The 18,964-nt window shown below is 68.7% G+C and overlaps 1 protein-coding gene, 1 long non-coding RNA gene and 1 other non-coding gene across 5 annotated transcripts; 1 reads left to right on the forward strand and 2 right to left on the reverse strand.

Annotated features, from left to right (window-relative positions):
• Positions 1-385: 385 nt before the first annotated feature.
• LOC127490234 (uncharacterized) lies at positions 386-6,440 on the reverse strand. Its single transcript, XR_011382163.1, has 3 exons — positions 6,302-6,440; positions 6,005-6,100; positions 386-775 (listed from the first exon to the last, which is right to left on the reverse strand). It is a non-coding gene; the product is annotated as an uncharacterized protein (transcript).
• IRX4 (iroquois homeobox 4) lies at positions 4,990-14,248 on the forward strand. Of its 3 annotated transcripts, none has more exons than XM_051842424.2 (6): positions 4,990-5,086; positions 10,549-10,661; positions 10,985-11,236; positions 11,641-11,756; positions 12,339-12,667; positions 12,968-14,248. In XM_051842424.2, the coding sequence occupies exons 1-6, from the start codon at positions 5,029-5,031 to the stop codon at positions 13,744-13,746; spliced, it is 1,647 nt and encodes a 548-aa protein (XP_051698384.1). In that variant the 5' UTR covers positions 4,990-5,028; the 3' UTR covers positions 13,747-14,248. The 3 variants fall into 3 exon arrangements, with proteins under 3 accessions (XP_051698384.1, XP_051698387.1, XP_051698386.1); XM_051842427.2 differs by lacking the exon at positions 4,990-5,086 and adding an exon at positions 6,449-6,687; XM_051842426.2 differs by lacking the exon at positions 4,990-5,086 and adding an exon at positions 6,773-6,891.
• LOC138845259 (uncharacterized) lies at positions 8,753-10,581 on the reverse strand. Its single transcript, XR_011382164.1, has 2 exons — positions 9,113-10,581; positions 8,753-9,040 (listed from the first exon to the last, which is right to left on the reverse strand). It is a non-coding gene; the product is annotated as an uncharacterized lncRNA (long non-coding RNA).
• Positions 14,249-18,964: the final 4,716 nt, after the last annotated feature.

Below are 18,964 nucleotides of genomic sequence, written 5' to 3' on the forward strand. Positions count from 1 at the left end.
AGTGTCAAATCTGCGAATTAAAGCAGCGTATTGGGGCCGGCGCTGTGGTGTAGCAGCAGGTAAAGCCCCCGCCTGCAGTGCCCGCATCCCATATGGGCACCGGTTCAAGTCCCGGCTGCTCCACTTCTCATCCAGCTCCCTGCTATGGCCTGGGAGAGCAGTGAAAGATGGCCCAAGTCCTTGGACCCCTGCACCCGCGAAGAAGCTCCTGGTTCCTGGCTTCGGATCAGCTCAGCTCCAGCCGTTGTGGCCATCTGGGGAGTGAACCAGCAGATGGAAGACCTCTCTCTCTCTCTCTCTCTCTCTCTCTCTCTCTCTGCCTCTGCCTTTCTATAACTCGGCCTTTCAAATAAATAAATAAATCTTTAAAAAAAAAAAAGTGGTTTATTTAGTGACTGTTGATGGGGAAAGCGGCTGTGATAAAAACAGAGTCCTGATCCCTGCCTCACACCGTGGCTTCCCGTGGAGACTGAAGGTGGGAGTGGCTGCTCGGCCAGGCGCACAACTGGACAGGAAGCAGGTCAAGGGGGAGTGGCAACAGACTAGACATCAAAGCAAAACGCTCCTGCGAAACAAGACGCACAACGGCTAACAGACGCTGTCAGCAGTGACAACACTCAACGATGTCTACCCTGAAATGCAGACGAGTGAAGAAGGCTCCGGATGCCGGGGTCACGCTGACCTCTTCTGGCTCCTGGTGAGGGCTCTGTCCATGCAGAGCCCTGAGCTTTCTGACATCTCACTGGCCAGAGACACTCCCAGGTGCAGTCCCAGCCTGGTGGAAAAGAGGACCCCAAAGTTGCAGTGGGACCCAGAACACAGCCTGGGCTACACACTACTATTCTCAGCCACGTGCCAGCATGGCCTGGGCTGGGAACCCAGACACAGCCTGGCCATGTACCACCACTCCCAGCCATGCACAGTGTGGCCTGGGCTGGGAACCCAGACACAGCCTGGCCATGTACCACCACTCCCAGCCATACACAGCGTGGCCTGGGCTGGCAGCAAAGAATCCTAGAGAAATCGAGGCCAGGAGTGGCGCAGAGTCTCCTCTCCCCATTGTCCAGTGAGGCAGGTGGACTTGGTGGCCCTGTGCCCCCGACCTCGATGTGTCGGCCTCCTGGGGCGGGCTGTGACCACACCGTCGTGGGCATCTGCTCCACGAGAGTGGATGTCCCCTCACTGGACTCCCTGTCCCGCCACAGCAGGGAGGGCCCAGTGGGGAGAGGCTGGGCTCGACCCCACAGCAAACGATGAACGGCAGCCACCGAAAGTCTGAAGCTGTCCATCCAACGGCCACAAGGAGCCGGCCCTCCCAACCTCCACCAGGCCAGTGAGAGCCCAGCCCTGGCCCACGCCTTGTGGAGGGCTCCGGAGGCCCTGGGCGGGCACTGAGCAGGGTCCCGGTTGCACCCAGGACCCCCAGAACCTGCAGACGCTGAGCGTGTGCCCTCCTCAGCCAAGGGTGTGGCTCCGTCACACAGCAGTGAACAGGAATCCTCACCCGGCCCTGGCGGCTGCCGGAACCCGTGCCGAGCTCCGGGTGGTGGGCAGAGGCTGGGAGGGAGGGCAGAGAAAGCCACAGCCCCCTCACAGAGCACAGGTGGCCGTCCGGGCCCGCAGGTGCTGCCCGGGGCTGCACTGGAGACTGGAGGAGGGGGTGCTGGTGGGCCGATGCCAGCAGGCCTGGGTCCCCAGGCAGTAAGCGAGCACGGGGAGCGGCCGTGCACAGGGCTGTCCCAGCTGCCGCGCCACAGACGCCCACACGGGGAGCCGCGGGGTCGGATGCTTCCCCGTGCAACCATTCACTCTTCTGTCTCTGCCCAGAGCTGCTCAACCCCCCCAGGCAGCCCCTCCCCTGCCTCCGCCCACCCAGAAGCCCCAGAGCCGCTGAGGGGCGGGGGTCTCTGGGGCCCTGGGAAGACCCCTGTGCCTGAGCATTGCAGCTCCTCCCCCAAGAGGCTGCAGCGAGGACTCGGACGGCTCGGTCGCTGCTTCCTCCCTCGGTGCCTTTGCGGAGCCCAGGCTCACTCAGCAGAGCCGCGTTCATTCCCGGGGCTCACCAGAGGGCGGGCGGGGAGCCTCAGCCCCCGGGGGCTTCCCTCTCCCTCTCCCCCTCCCTCTCCCGGAAGTACTCAGGGACAGTACACAGAACTCTGTCCCAGGGGTCACTTGGGGGCAGGGTGTTGAGGGGGCAGTGGGGGCGGCCCAGGAGGTGGCCCTCAGGGCCCCCTGTCACAGGCTGGACCGTGTCCGCCCCCAGTCCTAACCCAGGGCGTGGCCTCATCTGGAAGCAGGTTCACAGCCGAGGCCAGGAGGGAAGATGGCGCCACAGGGAGCAGCGTGGTCCCTCTCCCGCCTGACCGCGGCACCCGTGGCCCCTCTCCCGCCTGACCGCCGGCACCCGTGGCCCCTCTCCCGCCTGACCGCAGCACCCGTGGCCCCTCTCCCGCCTGACCGCCAGCACCCGTGGCCCCTCTCCCGCCTGACCGCAGCACCCGTGGTCCCTCTCCCGCCTGACCGCGGCACCCGTGGCCCCTCTCCCGCCTGACCGCCGGCACCGACAGCACAGGGAGACTCCTAAAGGCAGCGGAGCCGGGCAGGGGACCCCCAGGAGCCACCGGGACAGGGCCCGCAGCAGGCTCCCTCGCAGTCTCGGGAGAACTCGGAGCTGGCAGACAGCAAAGTCCCTGTTAGGGGCAACTCCAACCCCTCACAGGACCCCCAGACCCTGACGCAGCCCCCAGCCCCTCACAGAAGCCCCTGCAGAAGAAGCAGGCCCTGCCTCCCCCGAGCCGGCCTCAGAGGGACTGGCAGGGTCGCTGGCCGCAGCAACGGGCCCACCGCGGCTCCGCGCGGCTCCGGGAGTGAGGCGCGGGGCTCTGCCACTTTGATGTCGGGCCCTCGCCCCCTCGGGCTGATTCTGTAGCCATTAAGAATGTGTTCCTTTTATCTGGGGCCTGCCATTAATTGAATTTCAAAAATACTCTGAAATGTTTTTTATATAAAAGTCGGCTGAGTCCTGGAGGACATTTCTGTGTGATTTGCTGCCACGGTAATTAAAAGCGTGCGGGCGCGCTGGTCACCGCGGGCGCCGCCGGCGACGCCGGGGCTTCGTTCAGGGCGTGCGGTGTGGTGCTCCCTCCGCGATGTGTGGCCGGCACCTCCCAGGGGGCACGCAGAGCACCGTTCCCGAGTGAACCCTGAACAAGAGCCGGCTCGCAGGGAGCTCCCCAGGCCCCCACGAGCCCCCCGGCCCCGCCCCTCTTCCCCATCAAACCCCGGCACCCCCGGCCCCCACCTGCTATTTCTGGACGCACGGTAGCCTGTGATTGCTGGGCCTGTCTACGGAAGCCCCCAGAGGCGAAGGCGACAGGGCGTGGCGTCTGTGCCACTCCAGGGCCTGCTTCCAGGCCCCCCAGCCGCCCTGAGGTATCGGCTGCGTAGGGCTGCCGTCCTCTGACACAGAAAACAACCGAACCCCATGCGTGTCTTCTCGGGCCTGGGCTCTGTGGCTCCAGGCCTCAGTGGGTAAACATTTCAGATGCAAACGCACAGACCCAGAGCTGGAGTGAACAGCGTTCGCTGTTTATAACCGCAACTGCCTGGAAGAGGCACCTGCACACATCGCCTCCCGACCTCTGCCAACTCCGGAGGACGTGAGAGGGCCGAGGTGCGGGTCTCCCCACGCGGCCCGACCCCCGGAGGGCGCTCTGCCCTGACAAGGAAACCGCGGCTAACGGGCAGTGCCCTCGCCACAGGCCGAGGCACGGACCCCTAGGACAGGCTCCGCTCCCACCGCCCACCCCAGCGGCCTGGAACCCCCTGCTCTGGGGCCTTCCCGTCACAGTGCCCTGGCGGGCCCCTCCTCCAGAAAGCCCTCCCCCCCCCCCCGCTGCGTGTCTCCCAGTGCGGGGGCAGCGTCGAGGTTGGGGCTGGGTGCGCGGGCTCCGCAGATGCCTGTGCGTGTCCCAGCAGCGCCCGCGAGGGAGGCGGCGGCAGCCCAGCCGCACGGCCAAGCCCCAGGGGCACGGAGACTTGCCTGCAGATTGTGCTCTGGCGGCTCTGCCAGTGGGAAGACAAAGGAGGGATTGAAGGCGAGGGGGCGGGGGCGCGGGGCAGCCCTGGGCCTCGGGCCTGCTCGCAGCCAGCCCCCTGAGCTGCGCCCTGCGCTGCTGGCCCAGGCTGCTCTCTGGCCTGGGTTGACCGCCCACTGGGAAGCCAGGGGACTTGTCCTCCCGTGCTTGCTCAGAACCAGACCCCCAGGAGACTGAAGGGCAGCAGGAGGGCCTGGGGCAGCTGCCCCGAGGGAGGCCCAGGCTCTCACCTGTGGTCCTTGGAGGCGGGGAGCCAGGGCGCCGTGAGGCCCTGGGGACCTCCAGATGAACCATCCTGGGTGGGACCCCCTGAACCAGGGCCTTTCGTGCCTGAGCGCCTGCCTGGCCTGTCTGGGTGCCGGGGTCAGGGCCAGGGCCAGGGCCGGAGCTGCTCACTCCTGGGCCCTGAGCTCCTGCACCGCTAGGAACAGGCCCGGTGATGGGAACCGAATCCGGTATCCAGACTGCCCTCCAGGGGAACCAAGCCCCCACCTTCCAAGGAGCCTGCCTCCATGAGCCCTTCACAGGCACCCAGAACACAAGGCTCATCCCTGCGCCCGGGAGCGGCCCCACGGGGGTCACTGACACGCGTGCCCGGACTACACCTTCACCTTTACAGACAGCTCTGGGCCCAGCGTCCAGGTGGGCATGGGGACAGGCTCCACGGCACTCAGACTGCCGGGGAGAGGAGGGTGAGCAGAGCCTGCAAGGCCAGCACCCACGTGCCGAGAGCAGTCTTCCAAAGGATCAGGCGTGGGGCCTGGAGTTCGGCACACTGGGTTAAAACCCTCCTGCCACGCCGGCATCCCATACCGGAGCACCTGTGGGAGCCCTGGCTGCTCCACTTCTGATCCTTCTCCCTGCTAATGGCCTGGGAAAGCCGCGAAGACGGCCCAAGTGCCTGGGCCCTGCACCCACGCGGGAGACCTGAATGGGGTTCCAGGCTCCTGGCTTCAGCCCAACCCGGTCCTGGCGGCTGCAGCTGTTTGGTGAGTGAATCAGCAGACGATCTCTCTCTCCCCTGCCCCGACCCTGCCCCTGGCTTCTAAATAAGTAAAACAAAACTTTAAACAACAATCGTGGGGGGTGGGGGTGGGGCCAGGAGGCCCACATGCCATGTGACAGCGAGCCCAGCGCCCTGGGAGGCAGCGGACAGTGGGCCAAGTACTTGGGTCCCAGCACCCGTGTGGGAGACACAGCCCTGGCCACGGTGGGCACTGGGGGAGTGAACCAGTGGGTGCGAATCACGTGTGTCTGTGTCTGCCTGCATTTTCAGGCAAAATGAAAACAAGTAAGTTTTTTAAAAAATCATGGAAAACGTGTTTTAAGAAAAATATATTCATGGGTTTAAAAAATTTGGAGCAAAATAAACTTCTGCTTTAATTCCCCCCCCCCAGGCTGTTTGAAAGCTCCTGGGGGGGGGGGGGTTCATCTTGCAGCTCTGTGTCGCCTGTCAGGCGGCTGCAGAGACAGAAAGGGGGAAGCCAACCTGAAAAAGGACGCAGTGGTTCTTGAAGTCAAAGCATGGCGGTGGCGGGGAGACAGGCAGTGCAACCCCGGAGACTGCCCCTGGCCTGTCCTGCCAGCCCGGCCCAGGAAGCGGCCCTCGACGCGGCTCCGAGGCCCCATTACCAGCGGCCCCTGCGGCTCTGACCCTCCCCCTGCTTCCCGCTCTGGGCTGCCCCGAGCTCTGGAGGGAAACAGCCCGGTGCCCAGCCTTCAGGGGTTCCCTGTTGACCCCCCTGGGCCCACCTGCCCTGCCCTGGGCTCCTGGCCTCAGGCTGTGAGTCTGCAGGCCAGAGGTCAGCCCAGCCCAGCTCTGGACGTCGTGGTGACCGCTGCACCCGTCCTGGGCAGGTCTCTGACTCGTCAGTCCTCCCACAAGTCTATCGCTTTGGTTCACTCACCCCTACTTGCCCACGTCCTGGTGCCCACACCAAAGCTCCTGGACTTCCAGAGTGCGGGTCGTGGACCGACATGGACACCAGGGGGAGAAGCCGGAACTGCAGGAAAGAAAGGGAGGGTCTGAGCCTGGGGCCCGCTTGGATAGAGAGGAGACTCGGGCCCCCCACGGAAATGCAATGCGGCGCGGCTGTCTCAGGGCCCTGCCCGCTCTAGTGGGATGGGCTGGGCTGGAGACGTCCCCGAGGCTGAGCCCATGGCAGCGTGGAGCAGCCCAGGTAGCCGCGCGCCCCCCTGCCGACCTGTGACGCCTCGGGGGGTCCTCTTCTGAGGCTGGCGTCCAGGGCCAACCAGCCTCTCCCCACGCCCCTGCCAGCACCCCGGCGCCCCCGCGCCCAGCCAGCACCCCCGCGCCTCGCGGAGGGGAAAGTTGGCAGGTGCGCGGCGCCCGCGGGACAAAGCGCTGATGGGCGGCCGGGTGGGAGCAGCGCGCTCGCTCGCCCACGTCACGCCGGTGCGGGCTCGGCTGACGACCGCGGCGCCTGGGGACGCCGGCGCGCTCCGCTCGCCAGGTGCTCCGCCTGGAAATGTCTCCATTAGTTGTCGCCTGCTCCCCGCCGGAGCGCGCGCGCCGAGCCGCCCCGCAGAGCCCTCGCCGGCGGCCGGGAGCAGCCAGGCGCCACCGCAGGTAGGCGAGGTCCAGCGCCAGCCCCCGCCCCAGGGTTCCGAGACCCCTCCCCCCTTCCGAGGAGGCGGAGGCTCCGCGCGCGGCAAGGGGCGAGGGCGGCGGAGGCGGCGGCGGCGGCGGCGACTCCCGGTGCGTCCGGGGCTGCTCGCTGCTCCCCGCGGCCCTGGCGCCCACGCGGCGCGGGCAGGCGCTCCCCCAGCGCAGGTAGGGAGTGGGTTCGGCCTCGCAAACTTTGTAAGGATCGCTCCTGCGCCGGAGGGGACAAAGTTTGCCGCCCGCCCGGTGGGGTCTCCGGAGGCCGCTGCGTTCGCTGCAAGTTGCGGGAGGGCGGGTGCGGGGTCCGGCGTGGGAGGCGGGGTGCAGGGGCCGGCGCCGGGTGGTGGGGCCTGCTCTACGGTCGCCCTGACTGCGCTTGGTCGTGCCTGGAGAGGCGCCCTGGGAGCAAGCTGGGGCGCAGCGGGAAAGCCGAGCAGAGGGCCGGCGGGGTGGGTGTTTCGGGGACCAGGGCTCGTCCCCCGGGCTTTGAAGGGACTCCTCGGGCGGACTGCCAGGGAGCGACTTGCTAACCTCGGGGTGCACCCTGCGGCGCCGACAGCTAGCGGCCCTCTGGACCCCACACCTCGCCGGGATGTGCGGGAGTAGGGAGCGGACACAGCAGTCCAGCAAGGGCTCGGCCCTTCCCCACGCTCCCTGCCCCGCCCTCGCCTCCCGCTGGGGCCAAGTTCTCTGAGCTGGAAGGAGCTGGCAGCCCACTCTGTGCGAGCGGGGGATGGCCCGGCGAGCGGCCCTGGAGCGCCGGGGCCCAGCAGATGGCAGGAAGGACGGGCTGGGCCTGGCTCCGCAGCCGCTCCCCTCCGTCCAGGCGGCCAACACCAACCCCCAGCTGGGCAGGTGTGCGTGGGAGCCCCTCCTGCCCGACGCTGGGCCCCCCTAAAGCCTGGGCCCGCCCGCGTCCCGGGCTCCTTTCGCTCTCTGAGGCCAGCGCGTGCCCCTCTGCAAGGCCGAGCTGCGGCTGCGTGCCTGGGAAGGCGCGGGACTGCTGGCCGACCTGCTCACAGGTGTATTTAGAACCGGGTCCCCGGGGCTCAGGAGCTTTGCACGCGGCCTGTATGCGGGCTGAGGTGGCTCTCCCCGTCCGTCCACTCCGGGTTCCTCGGCCCAGCGCTTGGCCTTTCAGGAAGGGGACTTGGGCAGGGGTTCCAGGAAGATCTAGGGGTCAAGGCAGGCCCAGGCGGCCCAGGTTCGCGGGGTGGGCCTCGGCCAGGTTCCAGGTGTCCAGCAGGCTGCCCAGGCGCCTGCCCACCTGCCGGAGCCAGGCGGAGCTGACCCTGTGTCCCGAGGTGCGGCCAGCCCTGTCGGGAGCCTCCTCCTCCTCGGGGAACTGCGAGCTTCCCCTGAGCGCGGCCAGGCCAGAGCCCCAGGCAGCCTCAAGGCCTGGGTTGGGGTGGAAGCAGACGGTCCGGGTGCAGCAGCCAGGGCAAGTGGGGTCCCTGAACCCATTTCTGGGTCGAGGAGAAAGGGTGGCCTGCCAGAGATCCAGGCGGGGCTGCAGGCGACACAGAGCGCCGGTTAACTCAGCAGGTCGCAAAGGGAGCCTGATCCCTGCGGGGGCTCGGCAGAGAAGCCCCTGAAGCCACTCCCCCAGAGGCCCCCGCAGACCGGCTGGCCGGGAAGTGGAGGTTGCGCGTGCTCGGCTCCGGGCGCGAGAGCGCGTCTGCTCCGAGGAGAACGGCTGCGTGCCCCGGCCGCAGTCCCCCGCGCGCCTTGGCCCGCGCGTCCCGGGAAAGAAGCGTGGCGCGCAGGCCCCGGCGCTCGCTCCGGAGCACCCAGGCCCCCACCTCCACCCCAGGCGCAGGGCGAAGGCCTCCAGGCCCTGGGCCCTGACCTCCCTCGCCCCCCACCCCGCCCCACAGCCAGGACGGTGCGAGTTGTTTGTAAACAACAAATAATGGCAAGTAGGAGGGGGTGCGGCGAGAGCCTCAGCCAAAGCCGGAAAACGGGCAGGCGTGGGGAGGGGCGTGGGGGAGGGGCGGCAGCGCGGGAAGGCAGCGAGATTGAGACGCGATTCCAGCGAGAAGCCCGGTGGCTAGTTTCTTATTATTTACAGGAAGGTGATATTAGCAATTCGGGTGAGGGAAATAAACGCGGCCCGCCGTGAAATCAATACGGGATCCAGGAGCGATCGCGAGCGTCGCCTGGCTCCGTCCGCTGTCCGCGACTGCCGGCGGCCACGCTGACCCGTCCGAATCGTTTGCATGGAGCGGCCGCTCATTATTTCCGACGCCTTCCGCGCGCGCGCGGCTCGGACGCGCCCGGCTGCGGTCCAGCGCGATCGCAGAACTCGGATTTCCATCTGTAAATTAAAGCAATTACGCAGCAGATATTATATGATGTGTGCCGCGGGCTCCGGGTAGTCATCAATCACCTTCCACCGAGCTGTCAGGGCCGGCGGATTCGCTTCTGCGAGGCAGCCCCGCAGCCCGGGGCTGGCGACACCGCCATCATCCATGCGAGGGTGACCCGGTGAGCCCAGGAATCTTTCCGAGCAAGTCTGCACAGCGCCGCCCAGCGCGGCTCCGCTCCCGGGCGAGCGCGGCGGGGGCGGGCCGGGACCCCGGAGCGCGGCGGCACGAATCGCGCGGAGACAGTGCGGAGTGGCCCGGGCGCCCCCTCGCCGCCTGCTCTGTGGCCTCCCCCTCTGACCTCGGGCAAGCCCTGGGGCGCGCACCGGCCCTCCTCCCCGCACCCCTCCCCCGGCAGGAGGCTGCGCAAAGGCGGACAGGGGGAGGGCGCTTCTGCCCGGCGCCCGGCGCCCCCCTCCCCCGCGCCCAGGCCGGCAAGGAGGGGCCCCGGGGCCGAGTTGGGAAACCTGCTCTTCAGAGCGCGCGGGGACCTCTGGCGGCGCCCGGCGCAGCCTCGGGAGACCGGGAGCGACCGGAGCTGGGCGGCCCGCGGGGGAGGGATGGGGGGCGAGGCGGGGAGGAGAGGCCAGGGCGGCTGGCTGCGCGGAGACCCAGAGGGCCCGAAGCGGCGCGGGGCCGGCGCTCTCCGGGGAGGGCGCGCAGCACCGGGGCCGCCAGTCCCGGGGCGTAGTGTCCGGCTGTGGGGAAGGCCCGGGTGACCTCGCGCCCGAGGACATCTCGCCCCCCGGGGCCGGCGCTCCGCGGCCGCAGGTGGCTCCCAGCGCCCTTCGTGGTCGGGCCGGAGCTGCTGGGAGGTGTGGCCGAGCCTGCAGACAATGGCGGGGAGAGGCTGGGGCTGCCGCCGGCGCGCGGTTCATTTTAACTGTCGGTGACATCCTCAGCGAAGGCTCGGTCGCGTGTCCCTCCCAGGCCTCATTTGTAATTGAGACGAATGATGGCAGCGGGGCGGGCAGGAGCAGCTGCTCGTTAATTAATTTCTAATTAAAAGTGCTTCAGTCCTCGGTGACTAAGGAGAACCCCGCGCTTCGGCGCAATGTCGGCTCCTGGGGCGGGATGCAGGCGGGAAGGCCCCAGGCCCCTTCGCCGGCCCGGGGTGCGCGGCTCGGCCCCGCCAAGTGACCCGCGCGCCCGCGGCCAAGCCGGGCAGGGGCCTGTGCTGACGTCAGAGCCAGGGCCGCTTCAAGCGAGCCCATCGGCCGCTGTGGGGACGCGCGCCCCATTATCCCCACGCACCCTGGTTTTTTCGCGGTGGGTGGGTGGCAAAGATGCTGTTCTGTGGCCGCTGCGAGGCCGGGCGGCCCCAGAGCTCCTCGAGGCTCCGGATCCCAGAAGCTGAGAGCCAGCTGCTGCGGCCCTCGCGGCTCACTTTCTTCCCGCGTTAGAAAAGTTTGCGGAGCGCGTGCTCGCATTAACCGGCTCTCCCGCTCCGCCCTCCCAGCGCCTAGGAGCCCCCAGCCTGCAGCCGCGGCCGCGCCCCCGAGCAGGACCCCGCCGGCCACGCCCGCCATGTCCTACACGCAGTTCGGATACCCCTACTCCTCGGCCCCCCAGGTAAGGAGCAGCGACGGCTGCGGGGGATGCGCGGCGCACCGAGGCCCCGTCCCGGCCAGCGGGCAGGGCCTGGCTCGTGCCGCGCGACCCCTCCTCTGGCGGGTGGACTCTGGGAGGGAAGGGGCGCCGTGGAAACCCGGCTGGGTGGTGGGGGGTCCACATTCCCATCGGAGCCCCGACACCTGGGGAGCCGGCGGACAAGGAGACACGTGGCTCACGAAGGTGTCGTTGACCCCGGGGGCCCGGAGCGGGCCCTGCGTGGCCACAGGCGGCCGGGAGCGCCCCCGAGGGCCCCGCGCTTCCTCGCCGCCCTCTCCCCGCAGTTCCTGATGGCCGCCAACTCCCTGAGCGCGTGCTGCGAGTCGGGCGGCCGTACGCTGGCCGAGCCCGGGCCCGCCGCCTCGGCCCAGGCGCCTGTCTACTGCCCGGTCTACGAGAGCCGGCTGCTGGCCACCGCGCGCCACGAGCTGAACTCGGCCGCAGCGCTCGGCGTCTACGGAGGCCCCTACGGGGGCTCACAGGGCTACGGCAACTATGTAACCTACGGCTCCGACGCGTCTGCCTTCTACTCGCTGGTGAGGGGCGCCCCGCACCCCCGCTGCCTCGCGCCGGGACGTGGTCCTGGGTTCCGGGCCACTGCGCCTTCCGGGTCGGGCTCGCGCGAGGGGAGGGGCAGGCGGGCTGGCGTGTCGGACGCCGTCATTGCCCTGGGGTCTCCCTGGGACCCCGACGTGGTCTCCCCGTGCATGCGCTCGCCCCTCCCCCGCCCCGCCTCCCTCCCCACCCCTGCCCCGCCTCCCCAAGCCCCCACCCCAGCGCCCCTCCCCGCTCTTCGTCCTCTCTTCCGCTCCTCGACCGCGCCCTCCCTCTTCGGTCGGGGCTGGGGCTCGAACGCGCGGGGAGGAGGCCGGAGCCACAGGGTGAGGCGGGGCCGAGCGGGATCTGCGCGACGCCGCCACCCGACTCCTCGCCCCCACAGAACGGCTTCGACTCCAAGGACGGGACGGGGTCTGCGCATGCGGGGCTCGCGCCCGCCGCCGCCGCCGCTGCCTACTACCCATATGAGCCGGCCCTGGGCCAGTACCCGTACGACAGGTGAGGTCCTGCCCGGCTCCCACCGCAGGGCCGCTGCGTGTCCGCCGCCAGCCAACACCACACCAGTCCTGGGTCGCGGGCGACTCCCTGGCCGGCGTCCTGCGGGCCACAGCGGCCCGGCCCTCCCGCGTCGGGGCTCAGCACCGCCCGCCGTGCCACGATGTGGGGCAGCTTTCCTCCGGCCCAGTGCCCCTGCGCCCAGCGACAGCCTGCCCGTCGTCCACGGGCACCGTTACAAACGGAACCGGAGAAAGCCCGCTGAGCCCCTGCGGACTTGATGCCCACGGGTGGCTTTGTCAGGGTGCGGTCCCGTGGCTGAGGCATGTTTGGGGGGTCTCAGAGGGTGCTGCAGGAGCCCCATCACTCAGCCCCATCCCTTTGGTGAGGGTCCAGGCTCCCTGTGGTTTTAACAACATCCTCCCCCTCTGCCGCAAAAGGCCAGGCATGGCGGCGGCCCAGCTCCCACGGGGCCTTCTGACCCTAAGCATAACCCCTGCCCAGCCAAGCCAAGCCCGCTGCGCCCCGGGGCTGCCCGTGGCACGGGCTCTGCGGCCGGTGCCCCATTGTTGGGCCTGTCTCCAGGTATGGGACCGTGGACAGCGGCACGCGGCGCAAGAACGCCACGCGGGAGACCACCAGCACGCTCAAGGCCTGGCTGCAGGAGCACCGCAAGAACCCCTACCCCACCAAGGGCGAGAAGATCATGCTGGCCATCATCACCAAGATGACCCTCACGCAGGTCTCCACCTGGTTCGCCAACGCGCGCCGGCGCCTCAAGAAGGAGAACAAGATGACGTGGCCGCCGCGGAACAAGTGCGCCGACGAGAAGCGGCCCTTCGCGGAGGGCGAGGAGGAGGAGGGCGGCGAGGACGCCGTGCGGGAGGAGGCCCCTAAGGGCGCCAAGAGCGGAGGTGCGGGCGGAGGTCTGCCTGCTGTGCCCGGGTCCCTGAGCCTTCCCCGGGACGCCCTGCGGAGCCGGCACGCGGAGCCAAGGCTTGTGGTCCTGCGCGGGCAGCGCCCCGGGTGTGGGGACTGTGTCAGCGGCGGAGACTGCACGCTGAGAGACGCTAGGCTCCCGTTTCCCTGTGGGTCGGAGGCTGCCCGTGGGCGATGGGGGTGCTTCTCTCAGCTCCAGGGGGGGCTGTGGGCGGGGGCTGCAGCTGACCCGCTGACCTCTGGCCCTCCACTGGCCACGTGCTCTCTCCTGACAGACCGGGACAGCAAAGAGGAAAAGGAGCTGCAACTTAGTGACCTGGATGACTTCGACCCCCTGGAGGCCGAGACCCCGGAGTGCGAGCTGAAAGCACCCTTCCAGCCCCTGGACGGCGGCCTGGAGCGCGTCCCCGCGGCGCCTGACGGTGCTGGCGCCCCGACCAAGGAGGTCTCGGGCGCCCTCTCCATGCCCCTGGCGGCCGGTGGTGCAGCCGCCCTGGACGAGGACCTAGAGAGGGCCCGGAGCTGCCTCCGGAGCGCAGTGGCTGGACCAGAGCCGTCGCCTGGCTCGGAGGGTGGCCCGCAGGTGTGCGAGGCCAAGTTGGGCTTCGCGTCAGCCACAGCGCCGGCAGGCCTCGAGGCTAAGCCGCGCATCTGGTCCCTGGCGCAAACGGCCACGGCGGCCGCCACCACCCTGAACCAGACTGAGTTTCCGTCGTGCATGCTTAAGCGCCAAGGCCCCGCTGTGCCCGCAGCCGCATCTTCGGTGCCTGCGGCGTCCCCCTCCGGTGCCCTGGACAGGCACCAGGACTCCCCCGTGACCAGTCTCAGAAACTGGGTGGACGGGGTGTTCCACGACCCCATCCTCAGGCACAGCACTTTGAACCAGGCCTGGGCCACCGCCAAGGGCGCCCTCCTGGACCCGGGGCCGCTGGGACGCTCGCTGGGGGCGGGCGCCAACGTGCTGACGGCGCGCGCCTTCCCTCCCGCCGCGCCCCCGGACGCCCCGGAGTTGCTGGCGGTGCCCAAGGCCGGCGGCAAGCCCTTTTGCGCCTAACGCGGGCGGAGCCGAGCCGAGGCGCGCAGGCGGCGCGGACTCTTTGACCGAGTGTCTGAAGGCAGGCGAGAGCGCAGCCTACCTGGCCGGCAGCCCACCGGAAGGGGAGGACCTGGACTCGGGCTCACGGGGCCGTGGACACGCCGCGCGCGCTGTCCGGCCGGCCGGGCACGCCGACCCTACCTGGTCGAGTCGTCCCGGTTTGTCCCCCGGAATTCGGGGAGCCGGGCGGAGAGCGCGCGCACAGAGCACAGGGAGCGATGGAGTCTCAGATCCCCGGGCGCGCTTCTCCTTTCGGGTCTGCGGCATGCGGGGGTCGGCAGGCAGCGTCCCCCGCCTGTGTGGGCGCCCGCGCATCGGCCCGCACCGACAGCACACTCCCCCCATGCACCACTGCTCACACTTGGTACAGTGATGGCTTCTAAATGTATGTCCACACCAGTAACTGCCTGCTTCGAGAGAGGCTCCTATAACAAAACCAATAAAACCCAGTGATGGTGTCTGCATTGCGAAGTGAACTCAACACCCACACCAGAAGATCGGCACCTCGAGGAGGCGGTGCCAGTCCCCCGGGAAAGGGCGAGCTGAGGTGGGGACTGGCCCCGGGAACCTCCGCCGGGAAGCGAGGCCCCGCGTGAAGGTGCGGGGGCTGCCCCACCGGGCTTGAGCGCGTCTGACCTAGAACTTCGCCGCGGCAGGACGCTGTTGAAACTGGTGTAGGAGACTCCCCCCGGGCTGTGGGACCGGGCCTGGGATCCCAACTCCGCAGGACCCCAATCACCCCACCCCCTTCACCCCCGCTCCAGGGACAGAAATGCGTCCTTAGGCGCGAACGGGAGGTGGGGCGGACCGAAAGGCCTCCGGGCCGCGGGGAGGGCTGGGGAAGGAACCCACCAGGCCTCCTCGGGCTGGGAGCGCGCGGGCCGGCCCTGCCTGGCCGCTCCGGGCTGCGCAAACCGCGGCCTTGCCCCCAAAGCCCACTTCCACCCGCCCGTCTCCCGTGCCGCCCCGCCCCGCTGCCGAGGAGGTCGGAGAGGTGGTCCGTGAGCCTGGGCGGGAGCCCTGGGGAGGTGGGGACCCGGACAGAGACTGACAGCCGCGGAGACCCCAGCTAGAGGTGGGACCTCGGCGAGGGGCACGCGAGGCCAAGGCTTTCTCGCTCCAGCGAGCCTGGAGCCGGGGGCCAGCCTGGAGCCTCGTGGGGGTCTTCGGTCCCCAAGAAGGCTCGGGCTATCTGGGCGCCGGGAACCGCCTTCGTCCCCGCGCGCGGCGGGTCCGGGACGCCCGGGTCGCCCGCGCGGGGCCCCGCCCCGAGCCCCGACGGCGGGGCGGGCGCCGGCGGCCGCGCGGTAATTGGATTGTAGCCGGCCCCGCGCTGTCACCGTATTGACTTTCGCGCTCCTGGATGATATTATCGAGATCCGGAAGCTCGCCGCTGATGTGCCTGTCAAAAGGCTGCGGCAGGAGCCCCCGGCCTGGCGAGCGAGCATCAGCCAAGATAATTTGAAGTGAAATTTTCATTTTGACAGTGAACCCCGCAATTTCCAGCGGCGCGGCGCTCCGCGAGCTCGCTGGCAGCGGCGGCTGCGCGGGAAGCCCACGTCTCGGGCTGAAAAGGGCAGAAGAACGCGAATTAGTTGTAACAGATAAAAGGGCAGAAGGAGGGAGTCAAGGGGACTTGACAGGAGGAGCGAAAGTGGAGTCCCCGGGGAGGGCGCCGGGCCGCGGCGGGGGCGCCGCGAATGCTAATGCGGCCGCCGAGCGCGCCCCCGCCGCGGGCCCAGACAAAGCCGGGCTCGGGCGGCCGCCGAGGCGCAAAGCCCGGGCTGGCACCTGGGCCCGGCGCCCAGGCCAGGGCGGCGCGGCGGGGTCCCGCTGGGCCCGGGGCGCCGAGCGCTCCCGCGGCCGCCCGCGCCTGGCGCGGTCCCTGGCGCGGGGACCCCCGTCGCGCCCGTGGCCCCGGCCGTCGGAACCCCGCGCGGCGGGCTGCCCGGAGCCAGGTGGAATTGGCGGCGACCGCGCGTTCCGGAACGCACTGAGAGGCCGCGAAGTGGAGCCCTCCGGGCCGGGGGCGGGCCGGGGGCTCGGGGGTCCCCGCGCGGCCTCCGGGCGGTGCGGAGGGCGAGGCCGCGCGCGGAGGGCCCGGGGCAGGGCCCGGGGCGGCCGCGTCCCCGCAGCGCGCCCAGGCGTGGCGCGGGCGGCGGCGCCGGGCGGGGGTGTTGAACGCACCGCGCTCCTCACGTGGCGCCCGAATGAAACCGCAATCAGCGGCGCGTTACTTTTCATTAAGCGGGTCTGACAGCGGCGCGAGCGGGCTCGCGGGAGCCGCGCGGGAAATATACGGCCCTCCCGCGCGGCCGGGCGCGTCCTAAGCTCCATTAACGCTCGTAGCCGCGGGACACGGGCTGCGGAGGGCGGCGCGGGCTGAAAGCTTTATCGACCCCGGACCGCGCTGACGGCTCCATCTTCTTTTTCTCCGTTCCTTTTTTTTTCTTTTAATTTATTTTTTATTTTTTTACTTTTTTTTTTTTAACTGAAGGGAGAGGCCCGGCGAGGTGCTGGAGTCTGACAGGGCACCCTCTGGACTAGAGCGAGCCAGGGACGCCAGCCCCTAAACGATGTTTAAGAGGCGGCCAACTAAGATTTAAAGCGGCCGGCCCCTGGCCCCTGAGAGCACCCGCGACCCGAGCTGTGCTGGCCCTCCTGCCCCTGCCCCCGCCCTCTGGGTTCTCTCTCTCTCCATCCCTCCCTCCCTCCCTCCCCCCTCCTCCCTTCCTGTCTCCTTTGCTCCCCCCACCTGTCCCCTAGGCCCACCCACAGGTGGCTGGGGCGGTGGGCAGCCCTGCCTGCCCGCAGTGTCCTCTGTGGCCTGGGAGGCCACAGGAGTCTAAGTGGCCTCTCCCAGGGGTTCAGGCCACGGCATGGAGCAGAGGAGGAGCCCCAGTGTGGGAACAGCTGTGGGCCGCCCCCAAACTACAGCCCTGGCCCCCCCGCACAGCCAGTGGGGGTTCCCCCTCCTGCCAGGTCCCAGGAGGGTGCTGGCTCCTTAGGGGGCTCCTGTGATAGCCAAAGCCTCACCTGGGTCACCTCCCTCCAGGTGATGCTGAGCAGGGCTTCTGTTCCCCGTGGGCCACCACCTGAAGGCACTGGACGGCTCACCCAGGCCACCTGGGAAGGCAAGGGCCCCAGGAAGGAAGCGCTGTGGCCCTGTGATGCGACCCCAGACAAAGGCCCTGCCAGGAGGGAGCCTACAGTGGGGGGCGGGGGAGGGGAGGGGAGGGGAGGGGGGAGGGGTGGCCCTCCAAGGTGTCCGCATCGCCTTTAGAGCAAAGGCCTTCTCCCAAGAGGAGAGTTTGGGGGTGCAGACTGGGGGCTCCCAGGGCCGGATCAGACTGCGGGCCCTGCGACAGGACGGGGATGGGGCCTCTGCGGAGGATCCTGGGCACCACCTGGAGCTAGGGGCGCTCCCCCCAGCCGCAGGGGCTCTGTGGGGGCCGCCTCCCCTCCTAACATCAGAACCAGGGCGAGGCGTCTGGCACAGCAGCAGAGCTGCGGCTTGCGACACCCCCGGGCCCTGCCGGGCGCCTGGTTCAGTCCCCGCTCTCTGCTTGCAGCTCAGCTCCCTGCTCGTGCACCTGGGCGGCTCCAGAATGTGGGGCCCTGCCGAGTTCTGGGACCTGGGCCTGGTTCAGCCCTGGTGGGTTGGGGGCATTTGGGGAGGGAACCGGGAAATCAAGATCTCAAAGATCCTCGATCACGTGCTGTGGGGCTGGGGGCTGGGTATCAGCAGGGTGGTCTGCGTGCAGAACTGTCACTCAGTCACAGGGGGCGGAGAGCTCAGATGACACGAGTGGGAGGGGCCACCCAGGCGGGGCTCTGACCTGCTGGAGAGAGCATAGCTGGGCTCTGGGCAGGGCCCCCAGGCTCTGGGCAGGGCCATGGGGGTGGCTGGGCGGGCACAGGCTGCTGACTCCGACCTGGGCTCACCTGCCAGGGGTCAGCAGGAGGTTGAGGTGTGGAAGACACACTGGCCGCCAGGGTGAAGGTGGCCATCGTGCACCCAAGGACAGAGGGACAGCAGCTGCCTGAGAGGACGTCACTGTCACCATCACCTACCAGACAGGGCCAAGGAATCCGAGCAGAGTCTTCGTGCCAGGCAACTGGAGCTGAGCCAACAGAGCCAGGCGCCACTGGTGCTGAGCCCAGGGTCGGGGGTGAGGGGGCAAGCTGGACACTGAGCCAGGTGCATCCTGGCCACACCGTGGGCACCCGCTTGGATGCCCTGCAGGCTCTGAGGCCGCTCAGGGTCACAGGTGGCTGGAGGCAGCTCCCACAAGGTGGGGGGACGATGCTCACCCCAGCCCCAGCTGCTCCTGCCGTGGTGTGACGTGGGAGGAAAGAGGAGGCCAGGAGAGGCCCTAGGGAAGGTTCGGGGGTGAGCCCAGGAAGAACACGGGAGGCGAGGACACCTACATGTACACACATGCACATACAGTGCCCACGCATGCACAGTGTACACACACAGTGAACACGCACCCACAGGGTGCACACAGGCACTGCAAGTCACACGTGAGCACACACACTGTACACAGGACATTCACACTTGCGTACACATGCATACACAGTACACGTGCACACAGGCACAACTCATTCTGACGTGAACACATACCCAAACCCAGTGCAAAAACACACACACAAGCACACCCACATGTGTGACATGCATGCACACAGTGTACACGTGTGCTCACAGGCACAGCACTTTCACATGTGAGCATACGTGCACAATCCATGCAACACACACACAGCACATGCACACTGTCTCGGCCTCTTTCCCTCCCTCCCTGCCCCCCACAAGCATACTTACACTCATGTGCACATACACGTGTGCACACATGCACTGTTCCTCCCCCATCCGTGCACACTCCCAGGAGCACACTCATGCACACACGTGTGCTGCACCCAGGGCCACGTGAGGCTGCAGAGTTTCCCGCAGTGGGTGAGCTGTGGCCTCCCCACAGTGGCGCCGCGGGGCTGCAGCAGCACCCACGGCAGGCCGGAGGTTGCCCGGAAGGAGCCCGTGGGCTGCACCTGCGGGGGAATCCCAGGTGCGGGGAAGGACACAGTGCAGCCCCCTCCAGGGAGGGCAGCTGGGCCCAGGCCAGGGTCGCAGCCCTGCGTGGGGCGGGTGATGGAGCAGTGCCCAGTGTAAGGAGAACAC

This window comes from Oryctolagus cuniculus, chromosome 14 (assembly GCF_964237555.1).
Source record: "Oryctolagus cuniculus chromosome 14, mOryCun1.1, whole genome shotgun sequence".
Classification (NCBI taxonomy): domain Eukaryota; kingdom Metazoa; phylum Chordata; class Mammalia; order Lagomorpha; family Leporidae; genus Oryctolagus; species Oryctolagus cuniculus.

Coding starts and splice junctions, on each gene's coding strand:
- IRX4 (XM_051842424.2), top strand. CDS start 5,029: ATGGGGTTCCAGGCTCCTGGCTTCAGCCCAACCCGGTCCTGGCGGCTG. Junction 5,087..10,548: donor CTGGCGGCTGCAGCTGTTTG/GTGAGTGAATCA, acceptor CCGCCCTCCCAG/CGCCTAGGAGCCCCCAGCCT. Junction 11,757..12,338: donor GGCCAGTACCCGTACGACAG/GTGAGGTCCTGC, acceptor GCCTGTCTCCAG/GTATGGGACCGTGGACAGCG.